The sequence below is a fragment of the Somniosus microcephalus genome, chromosome 29 (genome assembly GCF_052327205.1).
Source record: "Somniosus microcephalus isolate GS21.2 chromosome 29, FLI_Smic_1.0, whole genome shotgun sequence".
NCBI classification, from domain to species: Eukaryota; Metazoa; Chordata; class Chondrichthyes; order Squaliformes; family Somniosidae; genus Somniosus; species Somniosus microcephalus.
This window is the reverse complement of record NC_141015.1, coordinates 28,012,369-28,035,417: the sequence shown is the minus strand read 5'-3', so window position 1 is coordinate 28,035,417 and position 23,049 is coordinate 28,012,369. Positions and strand designations below refer to the sequence as shown.

The 23,049-nt window shown below is 42.0% G+C and overlaps 1 protein-coding gene across 1 annotated transcript in view; it reads right to left on the bottom strand.

Moving 5' to 3' along the window:
* LOC147098596 (erlin-1-like) overlaps positions 1-17,912 on the bottom strand; it is a 36,692-nt gene extending 18,780 nt beyond the window's left edge. Inside the window, exons 1-5 of the mRNA XM_085970471.1 lie at positions 17,812-17,912; positions 13,485-13,622; positions 11,614-11,736; positions 3,870-3,951; positions 36-82 (exon numbers count right to left, since the gene is read on the bottom strand). Coding sequence (XP_085826597.1) covers positions 36-82; positions 3,870-3,951; positions 11,614-11,726 — 242 coding nt within the window. The 5' untranslated portion in view covers positions 11,727-11,736; positions 13,485-13,622; positions 17,812-17,912. The remainder of the gene's footprint in view (positions 1-35; positions 83-3,869; positions 3,952-11,613; positions 11,737-13,484; positions 13,623-17,811) is intronic.
* Positions 17,913-23,049: the final 5,137 nt, after the last annotated feature.

Genomic DNA, 23,049 nt, shown 5'->3' with positions numbered 1-23,049 from the left:
AGGACTCCATCCATAAAACAAAAATGTTAACATACCTTGTTCCACAAGGCACATTTTTAACCTCATCGGTTTGCAAAGTTGTCTGAAATAAAAACAAGAAATGCCTTTTTTTTTTTTAAAAAGTCTATTGCAAACTTCAAAATTCATGTATGCACTGGGGAGAGAAAATACATGGTTCAGTGGGCAAAGACTTAAGTCTTGGATTTGTATAGCACCTCATCCTACGGATACAACTTTGACCTCCAGCACCTTTCCTGTGCTTACGGCTAGACTAGTTTCTATAAGCAACCAAGTTTTATATGAACTGAAAGCTGTGTCTTTATTGTCCAACGTGTATGGATTAGCATCACCCAGGTTGAGGTTAAACCTCCTTTCTCCCCAACCCAAATTTGACCTTTCTGGGTAATACATGAGCTTCCCATCACTTCAGAAAAATCACAGCTTTAAACCACTGCATGCGGACTAAACCTACTTGTACATATTAATATAAAATACACAGGCATAATAATCAGATTTATATTTCATACAAGTTGAATTGTCTTTTTTAAACCACATTTTTAAAGCACCTCTCAAGTAATTATTTAAGATGGGCCAGAAATTCGTGACCAAATGCGTGAGTATGGTCTGGGTACTCACGCATCTGGCCATTGGAAATGCCGGCGTTCAGCATGCACAGCGCATGCGGGGAGCGCCGGCATTTCCAGACCTCGGAACGAAGGGGTTCATAGGCACAGCGCGTGCGACTGCACAGGCAGCGCTTGCGCAGTGAACTTCGTCGATTTCATTCATGGATTCAGTGAGGGCAAGTCCTTACAAGTTACGCTTGAAAAAAGCATGTGTAAAGTTGTTCCAAGGCTGCGGAGGAAGATATATTTTATCGTGGAGCTTCTGAAAGGCAATATTTTTGTCTGGGAAAGGGAGGGAAGTTATTTTAAGAAATTTTAAGTAAGTTTTAAAGTTTAAATTTTTTTTTTTTGTTTTTTTTTTTTTGTTTAAACGGGTTTTCAGAACGGTAGGTAGAAGGAGCAATTGTGGCTGTGTGAATTGAATGTGAAAATGAGTGTTCTAAAATGAGTAATGTAACATTTCCAGCACTTTTAAGAAAGAAACTTTTCATCAGTAATAAGTAATTATGTATGTATGTCTGCATATATTTCTTTACGTATATGTATGTATGTTTTATATTCCTTTACTTATGTGTATGAATGTATGTTTTTAATTATGATTTTCCAATAAGTTACTTTCTCTGAAAGTCATAATTAAATAATACATTCATACACATAAGTAAAGGAATATATACATAACACGCAAAGGAATATATACAGACATACATACTTTCAGAAGCTCCACGATAAGAAATATCTTCCTCCGCAGCCTCTGGAGCAACTGTACCCATGCTTTTTTCATGTGTAAGTTGTAATGACTTGACCTCACTGAAAGCATTAATGAAAGCGACGAATTTTACTGCACACGCATTCTGCCTCTGAACCCCTTCGTTCAGAGGACAGGAAATGCCGGTTTTCCCCGCATGCGCTGTGCATGCTGAAAACCGTCATTTCCTCCGGCCAGACGCGCAAGTACCCCGACCGTACTCGCGCATTTGGAAGGGAATTACTGGGCCAACATTTTACATGTCAATAAAATGAAAAATTTAACAATTGCACGATTTGCCCCCTCGCATCTGCGACTGAGGGTCCAAGGAGGTGCATTGCGCAAGAGGTCATCGTCGTACGTATCCTCACACTGTTCCCTTTCGGGAACTGTATGAAGTGGTGGAAGGATTTATGGCCGTGATTAACGCTCATTCCGTGACCGTAACCATCTTTGAACCAGCCATTAGGGTGGTTAGTCCTATGGCGTGAGGGTTTTACGGGCTCCCACAACCCATCTGAGGGGGGGGCCACCCACACCCACAAGTATCCCGCTGGATGTCCACCCAGAATTTATAGTTGGAGCTCCGACTCCACTTGCCGGGACTGTCTGGAGTGGGGTTCGAAACCCTACTCCTTCTGGCCCAGCGGCGGGGATGCTTACTGCTACGCATAAGGCCCACTCCGCACAAAAGGTGACACCCATACGTTTCCTGCGCCTTTTCCCTCCCTGTGACTGGAGCCCTATGTTGCCACTTGAAAGACCAAGCTATCATCTGCCCTTTTTGCGGCGCCTTTGACTTCTCATTACCAATGATGAGCAGGCGCTGCGCCTCCACCTCGAGGAGATTGCTGAGGTCATCATCAGTTCAATTGTGAGTTCTTTTAATGCCGTGAATTGTGCTCGTTCCAGCCATTTCACGTTGCTAACCGGATTGGGCCTTTGGCATAGCGGTAGGATCCCCGCCGCTGGGCCAGATCAGGGTAGGGTTTCGAACCCCGCTCCAGACAGTCCCGGCAAGTGGAGTCGGAGCTCCGGCTCTAAATTCTGGGTTGACATCCAGTGGGATATTTGCGTCCGTGGGTGTGGGTGGCCCCCCCTCCTTGTATAGCTTGTGGGAGCCCGTAAAACCCTCCCGCCATAGGACTAACCGCCCGAATGGCTGGTTCAAAGATGGTTACGGTCACGGAATGAGCGTTAATCATGGCCATAAATCCTTCCACCACTTCATACAGTTCCCCAAAGGGAACAGTGTGAAGACACGTATGACGACGACATTGCGAAATAAATAAATGGAATTAAAAAAAATCTTTTAGGGCTTTTAAAAGTCTTTAAATTGCTTTAATTCTGTTTAAAACTACTTCAGATTCTTCAAAATAATGTAAACGTTTTTAAAAGTTTATAAAAGTTACCAAAAGCTTCAAAAAACTTCCAAAAACCTATTTAAACTGCTGCTTTGCATGTAAAAATGCTTAGCAGCTTGGCAGAAACATTGGGGGCGTGTCCTGTTAAACTGAGACCTCAAGGGGCGTGTCTCAGTTGCACAGCGCGCTACAGGCTTCGCGCTGGCTGCACTCCAGGCTTCGCGCTGGCTGCACTCCTGGGCGGCGTGACGTCAAATGCTGCCCGGGATTCTTCAGATTCAAAATGGAATTCCAGGCATCCCTGGAGGTGATCGGCAGGCGCGTCGGGCAAGTGCAAATCGGGACCTTGCACGCGCGGCAAGCCCCGTTCACAAATTTCTGGCCCGATGTCTTCAAGCTCCAAATGAGAAAATGTGTGTTTGGATAGAGTGCCCAAAAGCACAAATAAACAGGCCCAGATATCAATTCCCCCCCCCCCACCGACCCTACACACCAACAGCTCACTGTCCAGACACATGAATAAATGGCCACTTGGGTGACGTACCAGAGGATAACCAACAGCCACGAAGACCCATGCTCAGCTGTAACTTCAACAGCAGCATACTTTTCATCATCTGACTCCTCGCTCCCACCAGCCGCCAACTCCGCAGCCACCTTTTGGAATTCCCTCCTTCAGTATCTCATCTCCCTCCCTATCTATCTTCAAAAGACCGCTTCAAGACTCTCCTCTTGACTATCATTTTGACACACTTTCTTTCTCTCACTTCCCTCAGTGTCCACTTGCTATCCACTGCCACATTAAGTGCTCCTAGCTGTCACTTTGAAAACAAAGAGCGTTACAGAAATGCAAGAAGCGGTGGTCACTACCTTCAGGAGTGATGGCAAGAAAACCTGTGGCAATGGTGACAATGCATTTTGACTAATCATTACAGTTTCTACACCGTCAATGATCTTCTAACCTCATTTCCGATAACAATGAAGGACAATTCATAATTCTTTATCATACCGAAAAAGGTTTAGGAAAAAAAGCATTCCACAGCACTACAATTCTAGAAGTTGGATTACAGAATGTCAATCAGGCAAGTCACAACATCCACCTCGCATCTATTGGAAATTGGAATAAGGGTTGCTAACCTGAACAGATCTGAAGGATGTAATGAATGGTATCATAATGTGGTATCCTGGGCAACCTTGATTGGCCAACAAAGCACCACCTCTAAAAGAAAAGAAAAATGATTAAATACATTTATACCAGAAATTAAACTCAAACAGCGTCCTTCAAAAAAAACCATAACGCAAATTATGCTGATATGAGCAGTGTATGTAGTATACAACAGGTTGTCATTTTAATTTCAGTTAAACATTGTACTTTCTCCCAAGTCCAGCACAAAGAATTTACAGCACAGAAACAGGCCATTCGGCCCAACAGGTCTATGCCAGGGTTTATGCTCCACACGAGCCTCCTCCCACCTTACTTCATCTCACCCCATCAACATATTTTGATGCTACAGGAAACTCGATTTACCGGCACCCAAACAACCGGAAATCTCGGTTAACCGGCAAAATTCAGGAGTAGGTTCAGTTAAGTTTTTCTTCATATTAGTGGCAGTTTCTTGATTCTTGGCTGTGTAATGGGGTGTTTCTGCACTTGTTGCTAAGCAACAGGGACGCTTGGTCTGTGGCCGGGTTCTTGCAGCTGTTGCTAAGCAACAGGGAAACCTTGTTATTGTTGCTGTGTACGGAGCTCTCGTACCTTTTAACAGTAACTCTGTAATCCGGACTTTTTGATAAACCGGCACCACGCCGGTCCCGGATAAAAGAGAGTTTCCTGTATTTCTTTCTTTCTCTATTATCTACTTCAACTGCAAGAAAAGGCAGAAGTAAAATGGTGCATTTTGTCCTTGGGTTGGGTTTAGGAGCTATTTTACATCAAAGGAACATACCAGTAGTTATAGTTAAATTAATAGGGGCAGAAATTTCAAACCGTACACAGCACAACACTGATGCCCATCAGCTTGTGTAATTTTCCCCTATAGTGCTGGGGTGGGCAACCATTCAAAGCAAGTGCCAGAGAAAGAAATTGTAAACTGATAAAGGGCCACAAGTTTTACATATATATTATCTTGCTTCGCAATATTCCCACTGTTAGCAGTTGTACAATGCAACAAATTGAGATTCTCGGTTTCAAAATATTTTTGAAATGTGGATTGTACGGATTAGCACACATCATCACTTGCCATCTCCTTCTCCCAATCCCTCTTTCATTACCTCACTTTTCCTGCTCCCTTGCATTTTTACTTCTCTAACTCCTTCACTTTTTCTTCAGTTCCTCCTCTTCCCCATTACTTCTCCTCTCATCTGCTTTCAACTTTCTCTTGTTCCTCCTCTTTTGCCTTCGAACTGCATCTTCCCTCACATTTCCTCCTCTGCTTCCTTTTTTCTAACTCGCATTTTTCCCCTTCTCTCTCTCTCTCACACAAAGTTACCAGGAGCAGATCTTTGCCTCTCAAACCAGAGCTGCATCTTCACGAAGCAACATTATTCTTTGAGGCTCCAGACCAGTCAACGGTTTCAGGGCTGCGTTCGTGTGACAGCCAACACACTGGATTTGGTGGCACATTCAGGCTAATAATTAGATGAATTGAGAAAAAATTCCAGAAACACATCAAGACATACATTTATGCTATGGAACGTGCCCTTGAGAATCAATTAAATAAAATCACGGCCCATGTGTACACATTTCCCAATGGTCCTTATTCATGGTAAGCAAATGTCAGGATTCAAACACATTTGGAATTGATGGTGCCTAGTTTAAAAAAAAAAAAAAAAAAAACTTTTTCCTATCATAACCTGAAGAGCCCAACATGCTACAATTTTCAGTTTTGACAAAGCAGAGACAACCATTCACAAAATAAAGGAAGGCCATTTGGTCCAACTGGCAGCAGAGAAAGCGTTAGATCAGCTTCAATGCAATTCCAAGCCAGCAATGCTACATAAGGCAGTGTGTCTGGAGGTACCAATCATTCTTATGGCAAATGTAATTACTCGGGTCATCCAAGATGCTCCAGTCTGTACAAGCTGTGCATGGCCGGTTACACGGACAGCTTCTGAAACTTGAAACACAACAGTGCACGTGCAGCAGTGTTTCTCAAAATTTCAGAGGAAGCCAGCACTACTGGGCGAGCACTTTGCAAGAACAGTGTTCCATAAATACAGCACATGTGGACACTGGTTGTGTATAACTGATGATAAAGGTGCGGTGACAAAATATCCAAGTCATCAACCCACAGGGACATCGGGCGAACAAGCAAAAGGGTGAACCTGAAGAGCGGAGATAAAAAAAAAAAAAAATCTGAACAGCAAACACCGGAAAAGTAGAAAGTTTCAAAAGCTCCCCCTTCAGATCAATTTGTGGTTACCATTTTATTTTTGTGCTTCAAGGAAGCCGAGCTTTGTGAAAGCTTTATGGCAGGTCAATAAAACTTCTTGATTTTTTTTTTGGATTCCATTGCAAAACTTAGTATCCAAAATAGGATACTAGATCAATGATTAAATCCATGCATTAAGCGTATGGATTGACGAATGAACCAATTCACAATAAAATGTACGCCTGAAAAAAAAAAACGATGTCCCTCTGTCCAATCAATTGAGTTACATTTTCTAAATGTCCTAAATTGACTTCTGGGCTGGAGTGAACAACATTTTAAATGTGTGTTTAAAGGCCATGCAAGGCATGAGTGATTTATACAACAGCTCACACCACTGCCATCTGCAGGATAGAACATGCTGGCCATCATTATAGTCAACACTCGTCAGTTAATAAGCCAGGCATATCATGCAATGGTAAAGAACTTTTTTTATTTTAAGAAAGAGGAAGAGCAGGTCAGAAAGAGAAGTTGAAACAAAATGAAACGGCGCTGTGTTCCTCAGGGAACAATACATTTTCCACACACGTGCACTTAAGCAGTCTGAATGATACTTTGCAATGTTAAAAAAAAATCTAAACACACAAGTAATAATTTATGATTTAAGTGCTTGCACGGTGGCATAGTGGTTAGCACTGTTGCCTCACAGCGCCAGGGACCCGGGTTCGAATCCGGCCTCGGGTGACTGTCTGTGTGGAGTTTGCACATTCTCCCCGTGTTTGCATGGGTTTCCTCCGGGTGCTCCGGTTTCCTCCCCCAGTCCAAAGATGTGCGGGTTAGGTTGATTGGCTATGATAAATTGACCCTTAGTGTTAGGGGGATTAAATACGTGGGGTTACGGGGATAGGGTGGGATATGTGTTGATGTAGGGGTTACGGGGATCGGGTGGGATATGTGTCGGTGCAGGCTCGATGGGCCGAAATGGCCTCTATCTGCACTGTGGGGTTTCTGTGATTCTGTGAAATATATCACTCATATCAACTGGGTGTAATCCAAAGAAAGGGGATCTTAAACAGCTAACAGTTTACAGAAATAAAGAGAGGAAACTACTTTGGGCAGAAACTCGGCACTTGGACTTCAAGCATATAGCACTTAACTAGAACCAACCACAAGATTCCCTCCTGGTAAATGAGGAAGAAAATCTATACTGTATTAGTGCTGCAAACTGAAAATGCAGGTTTGATAGGTCTTCAAATAAATCCCCCAAAGTAACCGACAACTGTATATCATTAAGCGACATTAAACAATCAATCAGTGAGGGCATCCTGGTTGTCCAAGTGGACCAGTCTTTGTGTGACATAGGGGGTAGTGTTCCGGGAGCAAACTGGGTGCTCAACTTATCCCTCATCGTGTTTGATTGGGTGACCCTCTGTTAAGGCTGGCCAATGAAACAGACCACAAGCTATTCAGAAAGGACATTAACTCTGTGCAGAGTTAAGGTTTTGGGTGTTGACATCACTTATTTCAGAGCAATTGCAGACCACGGGAATGGGCAGGTTTGTTGCATGTATTCTCAAATCCTGGGGAGGGAAATGTCCTTCATCTTTGAGCAATTGAGCTTAATTCAAAAATCAGAAGGTTTAGAAAATCTAGGCGGTTCTGGATAGGTAGATGATGGGGCTGATAATGTAGTGTGCAGAGATATTTTAAGCACCCATTCTTCAACTGCACATCATAAATATCCAGGTTTCACTCCCATTGCCAGGGGATGCATAGTCAGAAGTAGGGTAGAAAGGGGAGTAATTGTGTCTGCTTTTTCAGAAAATGCAAGTTGGGAGTAAACAATTTTAATAGTTTCTAAAACTGTTGTAATGATCCTTGCAAAACAGAGATCCAGAAATCCAATCAGCTCAGTTAAATGACTTCTCTACGTTCAAAGTAAACACCAAGGTCGGTGTAGCTGTGCTGGTGCAACACGTCAAATAAGTCCACAGACTTACTCCAGTCTTGCTCTTCTCAAAAAATTGAGGAAAAAGTAAAAATCTATCCATTAAACACCCTCCCTATACTGAAAAGCTTTGTAGTATTATAAAGAAATCTTTTCAGCAAGGATTGGGTGGGGGTGGGGGAAGAGATAAACGTTCTGAAGAGGGGTCCACGCCCTAAACATTAACTTGTCGGTTCTCGCCACAACGACTGAGCTGCTGTGTTTCTCCTGCATTTTCCAGTGTCTTGGTTTCAGATTTCCAGCATCTGCAGTGTTTTTTTTTAATGTTTAAAAACTTCTCACTTCTGAAGTTCACAAATCAGCTCAAAATAAACTGGTTCTCAAGATGCAGTGAATTTTATTGAAAAATGTCATATTATTTCACAAAAAGTAGATAGTACCAACTTGACGTTGTACCAGCCCTTATCTAACAAAAAGATATTCTGGTGTAATATTCAAATATGCCACAGACTCAATGGGCCCGTAACTCCCAGACTGCCCTAACACATGCATCGAACAAATAAACAATGTATACACTGCACTTTTGACCCAGCCAATAAAAACGGGGGCAAAGCAATCCAACACTTCGGGACTTGGTCGAAAATATGCATTAAGAAAATTCCATGAACCTTTGACAACTATATCATCACATTCCCACCAACACTTGATGCAAGGGATAATGTCGAGATGCTCCAGCAGCATTGATAGCATTTTTAAGCAAAATGCCTGACTCCAGCTGGCTGCAATGTTTCATTCCACAGATTTCACTATAGTTATCTGTGTGACATTTCTGCACAGGACACTAAAGTTGCAATTCTGACAATGTGTGGGTCTGCAAATTTTTTCTGTTTCACAAATTGAGAGAGAGGCAAAATAAAGTAGCCAAGACATCAAAAATATACTGTGAAGGACAAAAATTGAACAGAAATGGAAGCTTTTGGACAAACAGCTCCCAGCCCCACTAGTCTTGAGAGTTGAAAGGTTACACCCAAGGGATGCTGTAACAGTAATCTAAACAAATGGAACCGAAATGGTTTTTGCATAACTTTGTTTCAACAATGCAAATGATGTAAACAGAAAAATGACAATAAAATATTTTGCACAAATTAAGTTAAACCCCTTCACTGTAAAAGTTTGCATACAAGCTTCTAGAGGGCCACCGTGGCACCACCGTACATGCAAACATCAGAAAAAGATAAATCAGATGCAGAGTGAACAGACCACAGTGCATATTGCTAGTTTCCAGATGCCTTGTTTGGCGCAATGTGGTTTGGTTTTTTTTAAAGGGGAGGGGGTGGAAATGGGGTAGAAAGGAGTGTCACGAATCACTAAAGGGACTAAGGCTTGGAGGAGGAAGATGGAACATAAATTTTCACTGACCTTTTGCGACTTAAAAAAAGTGTAAATTACAACTAGTTTACAAAACATGAACACTTATAAACAAGTGGAGGTTTCATAGCCAACAGAGATGCAAGGATCACCCCATAGAATTGCTTACAATTTACTGATGCTACTCCAGATAGACACATGGACAGCTTGCTGGTTATTTACATCAAAATTACTCAATTTACAGTCGAGTGGCTCAGACACAAAGGAAACAACCTAGGAAATCAATCCTATGCAATTTCTCCTGGAGCAGCTATATTTAGTTTTTTAAATGTTTGCATTATCAAGCAGCAGAGCTCTAGTCAGGCAGCCCTTGGTCAGGGGTGAGTAAAAAGAGAACCCAAAAGATGCCTGGGTTTGAATCCTTAGTTACTATTACACTTGACAATTCACGAGGAGCTGGCAAACGGATGCCTGCCTCCCATGCCTGGAACAAAAAAAAGTGTTAAACGTTAACGGTCACATCTGCTCGTCGGGTTTCTCTTTCAGTAAAGGGGTGAGCTGAAGAAAAATGTTAGGTTGTATGGTTTTTAAAATAATTTTTTCTAATTTTTTTTTTGAAGTTACAAAAAAAATCTTCCTCAGGCAATGATCCTACAGTTGATGACAACCCTCCAAACACCTCAACCAAGTCACTGCCCCATCAAACACTCCAAGAACAGGTACAGCACAAGTTATATACAGAATCAAGCTCACTCTACATGGGACCATTTGTCCCATGTAAGCATCGACAGCTAAGTAAGCTGTTCAGCAAAGCTATTCAACAGTGGGGCATTATGGCCAAGTCCAATCTTCTTCTCATCCAACGTCCACACACATTCAAGCAAGTGTCACTCAATAGCGAGCAGTGGCAGGACTCTAGCTGACTAGGTTAACCTCACTAGCCCCAGAGTGAGGAGCTCAATTGCAGTACTGCCACCTACAATCCCAACCAAGACTGACCAAATCCAGGCAGACTGGGGATTATACCTGAACCTTCCCGATCCATACTGTCGAATCACCATTAAGGAATTTGAATCCAGGCAGCCTCAGGCATTGCCAACGCTGCTTGCAAAGAACACTGCTCAAATCATGTCAGGGGAGGCTACAAGAGCTCTGCAGAGGTCAATCAATTTCAGTCACACCTGTGACTTCCTATTCTGTACGACTCAGTATATTAGATAGTACATATACCCATCGAGGAAACCACACTATGGGGCCAATTTTCATCCCATCCCTAAATCCCCTTCAGGCGAGAGTGCGGCAGTAGCACAATTAAAACTGGCGGTGCAGCAACGGAAACAGTCAGCAGCCCCATTAGCCCTAGCAAATCAGGGTCATATAACATCAATAGGACGGCAATGCAATTTTGCTGCCAAGGTGAAGCTCTATCACTTTACAACCACCAGGTTTAACTGCTGTTAAGTAAGCTCTAGGTGAGGTCAGAGTTTAACTGCTCCTGCAGCAGTGAGCCACAACCTTGTTTGATTCTCTTATTACAAAAAGTGCGATTGTTGAGAGTCAGGCATTTCCCCCCCCCCCTACCGAAGTACAGCAGCAAAATTGAACGAGATTCTTAAAAGCATCAAAGTGTGGCAGACAGAAAGTGCACACTGGACCAACCAATTTTGTGTTACAGGCAGATAGTGGATATCCCTGGTGTTGATCACAAGTCAGATGCCGTGCTATTTATTAACAGGAGCATCGCACCATGCAAAACACAATGCATTATACGGCTGTTAAGGAGAACCTTTGCCCAATATGGCTTATCCCTTTAAGACCATAAAGTTTAACTGCAAATCCAGAGGTCAGTTAGAGGTTGCTTATGACAGAAATTTGTAACTGGAAGGAACTTAACACTTCCTGCTACAGGTCAGAAGAAACCAAGATAAAGCAACTGGCTTAAATATTTGACACTTAATTCCCAAAATATATGACTGATAAGCTCGACACAAGAAGTGATTTACACGCACAAGTTAACAATCCCCAACTACACATTCTGAAATCTGTCTGTAAATTTTACTTGAGAAAAATTGAGACTTCCTCTTAATTGTTGTCAGGACTTGCATGGTGAATTTAGATAAATGGGTCTCCTTGCACTTCTTATTTGGAAATCTGTATGCTGCACTTCAAGTTTGCTTCCACAAATTTTTTTAAATACCTGTAGTAAATACTGAGATGCCCCTCTTCAACCCTATGTATGGAAGAGTAAAGGAAGAAAGCTACCATTCCAGCGAATGCAGCCACCACTGCTCCAACATGAGTCATGGTCATCCTGCCTTATCTGCAAGAAAAGGGATGGAGACAGCAGAGTTAATGTCAACAGCAGATAATGACGCAGGACTATATTGAAACCTAGTACATATGATTGTGTAATATTTGTAAGAGTTGGAATTTACCTCTGCAAAGATGAAGCCACAGTATGTCCAGAAATGAAGGTGCACCGGAGAAATCATTTTAGATCACAACTTTGTAACAATGCAGTGGCTTAAGCAGGATTCGGACATCTGATTAATTAGCAAAAATGTTTAGCGGAACTTATTTATACTTATATACTTACTCCTGTATGCCTCAGAGACCTGGACCATGTACAGCAGGCACCTCAAAGCACTGGAGAGGTACCACCAACGCTGCCTCCGCAAGATCCTGCAAATCCATTGGCAGGATAGGCGCACCAACGTCAGTGTTCTTGCTCAGGCCAACATTCCCAGCATCGAAGCTTTGACCACGCTCGATCAGCTCCGATGAACAGGTCACATTGTCCGCATGCCCGATACGAGACACCCAAAACAAGCGCTCTACTCGGAACTCCGACACGGCAAGAGAGCCCCAGGTGGGCAGAGAAAATGCTTCAAGGACACCCTCAAAGCCTCCTTGAAAAAGTGCAACGTCCCCACCGACACCTGGGAATCCCTGGCCCAAGACCGCACAAAGTGGAGGAGAAGCATCCGGGAAGGCGCTGAACACCTCGAGTCTCTTCGCCGGGAGCAAACGGAAGCCAAGCGCAAGTCAACCCAAGCACCCCCCACCCCTTCAACCACCGTCTGCCCCACCTGTGACAGAGACTGTAGGTCCCGCATTGGATTCATCAGTCACCTGCGAACTCATTTTTAATGTGGAAGCAAGTCATCCTCGGTTCCGAGGGACTGCCTAAGAAGAAGATACTTATAAAAATGGCAATTATATATGCACTTGTATAGAAGTTTTACATAAAATTAATTTAAGCAGCAGAATCATCTAGAAACTGATCAAAACTAAACTTATACCCAGCTTCGACAAGTGAACATTTTTTGAATTCCCTTCAATTCCTTAGCAGCAACAGCTTTTTTTTTTTTTTTTTTAAAAAGCACTGTTGAGACTACTCTACAAAATGCAACTGCAGAGGTTTGACCACCTTTCCGAAACAGATCCAGTTTCAGGAACCCAATGCTTTTCTTAATAGGCAAATTACACATAGCCGATTTTAAACCCAACTTCCTGGTTTCTTAGGTTTTCTTCAAGCACGAGAGAGCAATATTCGCTCTCGACAGTGAAATTTGAGCACGGTGCAAGAAGATAGTAAAAAGGGATTCTACTGCACTGAAATTACCAGCAAGTGACTTACACTAAAGCAAAAACTGTATGGGGCAAGATGTCTTTATTAGTTTCTTATATGCTGAACCTAACCATAAACTATTACATTTGAAGAAACACTGGGGAAATAGTACATGCAGTAGTAAATAATCATTTAAACATTACTTTTCCCATCAGTTAAAAAATAGTACAGATATAGTACCAAACACTGCTTATGGGATTGAGAATTTATACCCAACAATATAGCATAAATGTCTGGTCTTAGTCCGAACATCATTTGTATCAAAGGCCAATGTATACACGTTTAAAGTATTTTTAAACTCAATATTGCTTTCCTCAAAACAGCATCGAGAAACAGCTCCAGATAATAAATCACAGACAACACAAGCGACACGTTGCTTGAGCCGTCCATTCCTTAATTAATTATCCTAACATACATATTTACTTAATAGCACACACCCTGATTTTAAGGTTCCAAAACTTTTAATTTGGAGTTCTACGTCTTCCAGCAGCAGTTCACGACCCTGGTCACGTGTCGGTGTTGGGGACTGTCACAAGTAGGTTTTCATTCATGAGTTAAACTGTTGACATCAGAAGCTAAACAAAAAACAGAAAGAAACCAAGTAATATAGGCTGAAAAGACTGTCCAATCTCCACAAGACAATAGAGGTTGTGGCTTGCAAAATGGTGTTGAGAAATAGCTCAAGGAATAGCATACAACAAACTTTCAACTACAGTATGGAATAAATGTACTTGCAACTATTTTCTAATCAAGCAATCAATCATACATGCATTAGTTTAGCCACAAAAATGCTCAATTTGAAGCAATGTTTAAAAAAAAACTTCTGGGAACAAAGTTGTATGCAAGTATTATCACAGAGACTGTGTGGAGAGTTTCCAAATGAGCATAGAACATTATTTTAAACAAATACGTCTCTTATGGGTACTACCTATCCTAATGCATTCCTGGTCTAGGTGGCTATTACCGTGCGGCAACTCGAAACAGGAGTTTCCACATGTTGGTATATTTCTTCGGTCGTGTGCCATCTACTGTACATGCAAATTGTATGCCAAGTGCACACTGCGACTGTACAAATCCTGCAATCGCTGTTCAAAGTGTCACAGGGAAATAAACTGGCTTGGCAAAGTTCCGTGCACATCTACAAGGAATGGTTCAAGAGCCAAATAAAATGAATGCTGCTCACGTTGCTTGACACTGATACCAGTTGCTGGGCTTTCATTTCTGTAGTTCTAGTATGATTTGAAGCGATTCTGGGTCAATCACCATTTCACACCATTACAGCAGCACCACCAAAGCTGCTGCGTAGACAGTACAGTTGGTGTGTAAACCCACCCCAGAAGTAGTCCTTTAGCATGTTCACTATATTTTGATGAACATTTTCAACTTCACTTTAGGGTTTAAATTTCTTCCCTTCACTATTATAGAATTCAAGTTTTTGGGCATTACGCCATCTTCTTGTACTCCATCCAATGGTCGCGCTCTCTACGCTCTAGAAACGAAGTCTTCCTTACATACAAAATTCTACAGGACTTGACAGGGTAGATGCAGGGAGCATGTTTCCCCTGGCTGGGGAGTCTAGAACCAGGGGTCACTGTCTCAGGATAAGGGGTTGGCCATTTAGAACTGAGATGAGAAGAAATGTCTTCACACAGAGGGTGGTGAATCTTTGGAATTCTCTACCCCAGTGGGCTGTGGAGGCTCAGTCGTTGAGTATATTCAAGACAGAGATCGATAGATTTTTGGATATTAAGGGAATCAAGGGATATGGGGATAGTGCAGACGAGGCAGAAGATCAGCCATGATCTTACTGAATGGCGGAGCAGGCTCGAGGGGCCAAATGGCCGACTCCTGCTCCTATTTCTTACGTTCTTATGGTCTTTTACATTTCCCCAAGTATTTTTATTTGCTTTATCCCCCTTGCAGATGTTGGATTAATTGTCATGCTTTGGTATCGCCAAGTCGTTCAACGACAGCTATGATCTGAAAAAGTGTCGAGAACCAAATATCAGAAGCAGCTTCCTCGAGTGGGCTCCCTAAACAGAGAGGAAACTGCACTGCACTATGTTAAAAAGCCCAGTCATTCCCACTTTAGCATTCTCAACATGTACAGGGGTGTTTGAAAATTCTATGACACCCCCATCATCCCAGGCTAGCCTGGTTTCTGTATTCCAACATGAACCAAGTTCAACCAGTTTATTTTGAATGATATAAATTATATGTATATACAATTCCAAGGTGTCTGCTTTTAATCCTGCTCTCAGGCTAGTGACACTAAACCAATCTCCATGCACGGTTCTCCTGCATTTGTACAGTTCTTCAATTCCTCTCAGCCCATTAAAAAAGGTCTACAAAGTTCAAAATCATTTTCCTCCAAGGACCAGTGAATGCTGAAAGGCATGTGACAACAGTTGACGTGGCTCAAAGGTAAAAACATATTTATCTTCTTTGAAATGCCCTCCAGGTCTAGGTGCCATCTGTTTGCAGAGGTTGGATCGTTTACTTCAAACTGTCGCAGACTGGGGTAGCATCGCACATTGGCAGTTGATAAAACTCTCAAAAAGGGTCTTAACCTCCCTATCTGATTGCCGAGTCAGATGATTATCATAATGACACTTTTAGTTTGGAATCTGAGAGCAAAGTCAATGAGTCAGATATTGGTGCTTACGCCATTAAACCGTATCCCACTCTTCCACCCCCTCCCCACCCCAATTTAGTTTAAATGGAGCCTAATTAACTATTTCTATACTTGTTACCAGCCTCCAAATGCCTCCCAGTTTGGTGTAGCCTACTACAGTTTCTAATGACTTGAAATCAGACACCCAATGCAAATTTGTCAAATTTGCAAATGATACTAAGCCAAGAGGGTTGGTTAGAATAGAAAATAGCAGCTCAAATTACAGAATGAGCTAAAAATAGCTAAGTTGACAGAACAAAGACATTAAATTTTATATAGATATGTGAAGTACTACACACAAGGAGGAAAATGGACAACACATACTCCTTCATGAATGGCTGAAATAGCAAAAGGATGAAGTTGAAAAAGACTTACGAGTCTTAATAGCCTGTGTGCAAAATGTCAGAGCACAGAGCAATAATTAAAGCCAATAGAATGGCAACAGAAAAAAAATTGCAGTTATATAAACACCTTTCACCACCTCAATGTCCCAAAGAACTTTACAACCAATGAAATACTTTTGAAGTGCAGTCACTGTTGTAATGAAATGTAGGAGACACAGCAGCCAATTAGCACACAGCAATGTGAAAGTGACCAGATAATTTTTTTTTTTTTGGTTAGGTCGGTTGAGTGATAAATATTGGCCAGGACACCGGGGATAACTCCCTTGCTCTTCTTCGAAATAGTTCCGTGGGATCTTTTACAGCCACCAAATTAACAGAGGAATCTTGATCACACCATACACAGTGCTCTGGTCAGACCACAGCATGAGCACTGTGCGCAGTTCTGGTCACTGAAACAATTATGCCCTGGAGACAGCGCACTTAAGAGCACGAGTCTTAAGAGGTCACAACTATGAGGAAATTCGGGTTCTTCAGCCTTGAAAGTAGATGGCGGAGAGGGATTTTATAGAGGTATACAAGATTGTAAATAGTGTGGAAAAGGAGAATTACTTTAAATTAAATTGCAAGAGTAGGGCAATGGGGGACAGGTTTAAACCAGTAAAAGGCAAATTTAGGACTGGTCAGAAAATTCTTCCACAAAGTGATCAACACATTGGAAGGGAATCTCCAATGGACACAAGATTATTAATTTGCCTCCCAAGCATTTACTATTCTCTCTCAATCCCATCGGGTGCTCTTCCCACAATCTCATTAGCAAACTTATTCTGTCATATTTCTGCATTTCCTGTTTACTTGCATCTGGAATTTTTAAACTTGTTCAGACTCAAGTGGGAGATTATCTCTTTGCAATTAGCAACAGGCCAAAACATCCTTGAAGATTTCCCCACTCGAGCCCAAGAAAAACTTTTTAAACAGCTGGTACACTTGCATTTAGAGCAGTTGACACCAGGGGGGCGGGTTTGACTAAAGCATGGAGAGAGGCCTTAGGAAGAAGTGGAGAGGATTAGAAAAGCAAAAAAAACTGAGGAAGTGAATTCTCAAGAGAAAACAGATCACATAATACACACACAAATAAGAACAGAGAGGGCACACAGAACACAAGACTGGAGAAAACTGCAAGGGTCGGATGGTGATGCAGCCTTGGGGAGGAGTTTTAAAGTGGAGATAATGACTTAGAAGTCTATATGCTTAAGTAACATGGTCAGCAAAAAACCAGGGCGCTGACTGTGCAGGATATGGGCCACGCAGAGCTCTGGGGCAGTTGGAGCTTTGTGCGGGGAGAGGCCAGAGGAGAACAGTTAAAACAAAGTTAAGCTTGGAGATAAAGACAGGAAATTAACACAATTATGGGAATTTAAACAATTTGGATATAAACAGAAAGCGACATTTAAGCATTAAGTCACATGCAAGCCAAAAAAAAAAAATTGCATCCAAATCGTTTACAAGTTGTTGCTTGGGGTGGGTGTTCTTCCTGCGGCAAATATGGTTGGAAAGTTTTTTTTAATCAAGAAAAATATATAATTTTTTTTTAAAGTTGCACTCTGGACCCGGAATGGCAGTCAAGCGGCCCCCCGTTCCCCCCCCCCCCCCCCGGAAACGCTTGGTGAACCGAGCCCGGCCTCACCCACCCCCCAGGCCTCAGGCCTCCTCCGCCCCCCGGGCCCAGCGCCCACACTCCATACTCACCCAGCCCTCGCCTCCTCCCCTATCCCGCCCTGTCGTCGCCACCGCCTCACCCACAGCTTCTGATCCCCGCACAGCCCAACCTCGTCTCTCGCCTCCCCTTCCGGGTCAAAGCGCACGCCAGCTTCTGAAAGGGAAGGGCGCAGCTCTGTATTTATCGTTCTGCCGACACATATTACATGACCACTTCCACCTCCTCCCCCCCCCCAGCAACGTTTGACAAGTCTTTAGAGGCACCGATAAACATTCTGGTCCCACAAAATTTCTTTTAATATATCTCATCACTTTGAATAATCTGATACTCCAGCTGTTAGAAACCTTTCTCCCCCCCCCAATAATCTTTCAAAGTGGCACATGAATGTTGTGCAGCAAAAGGAGGCTGTTAATTAATGCGCAAGCAAAAATGTGACCTATTTGGGAATGAAGTTAGTCCCATCAACAGATATGATCATGTATTGCGATTAGAAACATAGAAGATAGGAGCAGGAGTAGGCCATTCGGCCCCTCGAGCCTGCTCCGCCATTCAATGCGATCCTGGCTAATCATCCAAATTCAGTACCCTGTCCCTGCTTTCTCCCCATACCCCTTGATCCCTTTAGCTTTAAGAAATATATCCAACTCCTTCTTGAATATATTTAATGAATTAGCCTCTACTGCCTTCTGTGGTAGAGAATTCCACAGGTTCACCACTCTCTGGGTGAAGAAATTCCTCCTCATTTCTGTCCTAAATGGCCTACCCCTTATCCTTAGACTGTGACCCCTGGTTCTGGACTCCCCGACCATCGGGAACATCCTTCCTGCATCTAGTCTGTCCTGTCAGAATTTTATAAGTTTCAATGACATTGACATTGATTATATGACAAGGGCATTTGACTATCCCTCAATCGACATCGCTAAGACAGACTATGGCCCGGATTTTGCGGCGGTAATCATGGAATTGTAAAAATTTACAGCACGGATGGAGGCCATTTGACCCATCGTGTCTGTGCCGGCCGAAAAAGAGCTATCCAGCCTAACCCCACCTTTCAGCTCTTGGTCCACAGCATTGCAGGTTACGGCACTTCAAGTGCATATCCCAAGTACTTTTTAGACGTGATGAGCGTTTCTGCCTCCATCAGCATTGGTCGTCATTACTCCTCTGAAACTAACCATAACTTCAGAATTCAACGCATGTGCAGATAAATGCGGAAATCCTGAAGCTGTGGTCAATTATTCACTGCTCCGCCACAGGTTGCGCTGTGGAACTCCCCAGAGCCAGCAATCAGTTGAAATCACATATAAGGACAAAAACGTCCCCTTTTACGACAGAATACCCCTCTTAAAAATCACTAAAACTTTAAGCCTTGTTGAAAGAGGTGTAACTGGGTTTTTAATGGCATACTGACTGCTGAACAACCATTCTGACCTTGAAAAACTAATTTTATTTTTATGAAATGTCACCATTAATATTAAAAATTACAAGTTTTTAATATATATACTTTTTAAAGTTTGTTTGATATTTCAGCTTCTACCTTTGTAATATGGGTGGGTAGAACAAATGAAGTACAGAGACACCATGAGTTGCTAGTCCATGTGCTTGCTTTATTCGGCCAGAGCAAACTGAGCCTGAGCAAACTCAGCCATGATCGCATTGAATGGCGGAGCAGGCTCAAGGGGCCGAATGGCCTACTCCTATCTTCTATGTTACTATACTAAACCATGTGACAAACCGTGTGATAATACATTACAACCTTAATCATATGTGCATGTCCCAATCTTTATTTCGCTCTGTATAAAATTTATAAAAAGTAAATTAGAATGTGCATTTTACTTCCTGGTTTACGGTCTGAGAATTCTTCAATGTGATTGGCTGCTTAGCCAGCTTGATGACATCACTGTTGCTGGATGCTTCGGATTCACTTGATTTTTGACGCCAGATTCAAACAAAGGTCCGGAGAGCTGAAATTCACCAGCGATCTCTGTGGACAGCTTTCTTCGAGGTCTACGGTGAGCGCCGTTGCTTCACTGCCGACTCCAAATTCCGAGCCAATATCTGGTCATTATCACATTGCTGTTTGTGGGAGCTTGCTGTGTGCAAATTGGCTGCTGTTTTTCCTACATTACAACAGTGACTACACTACAAAAGTACTTCATTGACTGTAAAGTGTTTTGGGACGTCCTGAGGTGCGCTATAGAAATGTAAATCTTTCTTAGCAAGTTACCAGGTGAGGGATGATTGTGCTGGGAAATGGAACTCTTCTTCCCAATGTCGGCATTAAGCACTCCTGGGTCACCTACAGCACAGTCAGATTCCGAGTAAAACTCCCTCTGTCCTAGCAACATACCTCACTGACAAAGGCACTATTCGTACCATATTAAACAGTCCGGCTATTTTGGGTAGACTCAGCTGTTCAATCAGCTGCTCCTACCTCGCTAAAGTGCAATTACATTGGCTACTTAAAACCCTGCCATTGGTATTGGGTTACAGTTTACACAAACTGACTGCAGCAGCAAACATAGCTGGAAAGAGAAGAGCAATGAGCCTCAGCATGAAAACTGAACAAGATGGATGAGCTGCCAAAATTTATTTCAAAATATAAAATAACTCTCCACCACCTGTCTTCACCCCTCCTCTGCCTTTATGTTGTCTGATTGCTTGTCCAGTTTTGGATGGACCGCAATTTCCACCAGTTAATGACCTAAGCCATTATCCTCGGCCTCTATGACAAATTCCATACTCTTGCCACTGATTCCATCCCTCTCCCCAGCCACGATCTCAGTTGAACGAGACTGTTTGTAACCTCAACATCCTATTCAACCCTGAGCTGAGCTTCTGACCCCATGTCCTTCTGTGAGAGTTGAATTATACTACCTTATATCTACTTGTATGATAATGCAACCCAGGGAAATAACAATAGAACCCCCTTGCAGCCTGAACTGGAAATATGTATCTTATATGCATATATACTTCTTCAATCCTTCTTAAGGGGGACCTGGAATACACTTGGTGAGATGAGGCCTGATATGAATCAATAAGTTGCTTAACTTCACAGTAAGATAAAAATACAGAATAGCAGTTATGATTGGACACACTTAACTTAAACATTACAAGTTATCTTCATATAATGATACAAGAAGTTATCTTCATATAATGATACAAAATGAAGAACATGACATGCTTCCCCACATCAGTGGGTTGTGTTACTTGACTTAAACAATATGTCTTCTAACTCGTCCCCCAGTATTTTTGGTTTTCTGAGCCTAAAGTTTTTGCTGCTGATTTTTTAAAATCCTCACTGCCCTCATGGCCTTCTTGTTTCAAAATGCCTTTCAGCAAGCCTATGCGCTAGCCTCTTTTTTTTGTATATCTCCCACTGTTCACAGACAGACATGGAACAAAGGACTTTCTAACACAATAGGTGTGAGGTATATTTTAGCTTAAAAAAGCTAACTAATTGCTTATTGTTTACTATTGGGGAAAACGACTAACATTTTGCCTATCAACCACAATTCATCTCTGTGCTTTCTTTAAGATTTATGAGAATACACTTTACTTTAAAAACACACCATCAAAAGCAACTTCTTTTCTGCAATTCTTTTTACAGAAAATGGTTAAAAAATTCCACAAAACAACGTGGGTATATAAAAAAGAACTTGAAAGAAAACCACAGTATAGTGAAAGGGGGGCAGATCAACTGGAGTTACTTATAACTGCAGTACTACCATGACTATGAAATAAGGGTAGAACTGGAGAAAGAATCCTGGTGAAGTGGTGTCCGGAGCACTGTGGATTGGATTAGGGACCAAAGTGGGTGCAGTGGAGTTGGGTTGGATGTGTGTGTGTGACAGGAAGCCTCCAGGCACAAACCCTCCAACCTGGAAATGAAGCAGGACCAGAAAAAAATAAGCATTATTGAATCTTTTATTAAGAAATGGTCTGGAGTTAGAATAGTATAAATTAATGTTATCTTTATATTTGTTAGGGTTATTTAAAAATAGGTGGCTTGCAGTGCTCATTCACAGAGGTAGCGAATGGAGTTGGAAAGTAGTCCGAGGAGGAGCTTGGTTCAAACAGACCAATGGAAATTAGTATTTTAAAAATACTGTAAAAGTCATTGACAGATGTGACACAAAATTATGACAAAGGAAGTAAGTTGAAATGTATCAAGGAAGTGTGTGGTATATTGCAAAACTTTTAATATATTATACATATATAATGCAGACAAATATACAATCTCTTCACTCACTGATATAGTTGATTACAATACACAGCAGTATTTAATCATTTGCAGCTTTGTTTGACCAAACAAATAGCACTCTCAGCTCTGTGTCAGAGGTTTGAGTTCAAGCCCCCACCCCCAAGGATTCCAGCACAGATTGTCATTTCAGAGGTATTGAGAGACTGCTGCATTGTCATAGGCATGATCACTCAGATTAGATGTATTTTAACATTTTAATCAGAAGTTAACTCAAAGGGTCTCTAATTAATGTCTTTTCTTTCAGATGATCCTGCTGTGCATTTCCAGTAGTTTCTTATTTTAGTTTTAAAAAATGTGCTCAGACTGTCCCACTTTTGTATCATTCAAATGACAGTAAAAGTTTAGTGGACTCAATTAACAAAGTTGGGCCGCTGACTGTATCCAATTACAGGCATACTATACACCACTTGGTACAGTGGTGCTTCAACACTGTGTGGAGCTATCATTGATAAGACCACCAATTGGGAACTAATTTGAGATAGCTTTCTGTTTTGGGCATATGCCAACTGTTGACTAAATTGAGACTTTCAGAGCTGTATTGGCATATAACAGTTATTGGAAAGGGGTATCTCTGCTTTCTTTAGGTAGAATTTGGGTCTGTGAAGTTGAGGGAAAGCAAGTGACAATGCTACACTACAGTGTAAATCACAAATCTTGTAGTTTTTCCACTAGGACTACGAAGAGTGATGTGCGCAAAGTTTTTTTAAAAATTGGGAAGCAGGAGGGGAAGCAAGTCATCTATGTCTCCAACTGTAGCAATATTTTTCATCCCATATCATTGTGTGTCAAGGCAATTAAGTATGTCCTAATCCTACCAGAGCCATTGGAAAGGTTTCCTGGTCTCAATGGCAATTGTAAGACGTATGAAGTGGGAACATTTTGTACCAGCTAATTACATAACAGTACCTGATCAATAAAGCCAGAAAGACTATTAATCTGTAGAATTTCCAATTGAACCAGTTGATGATGGTCCCATAACTGATATCAGCTGACCTGCTCCCTG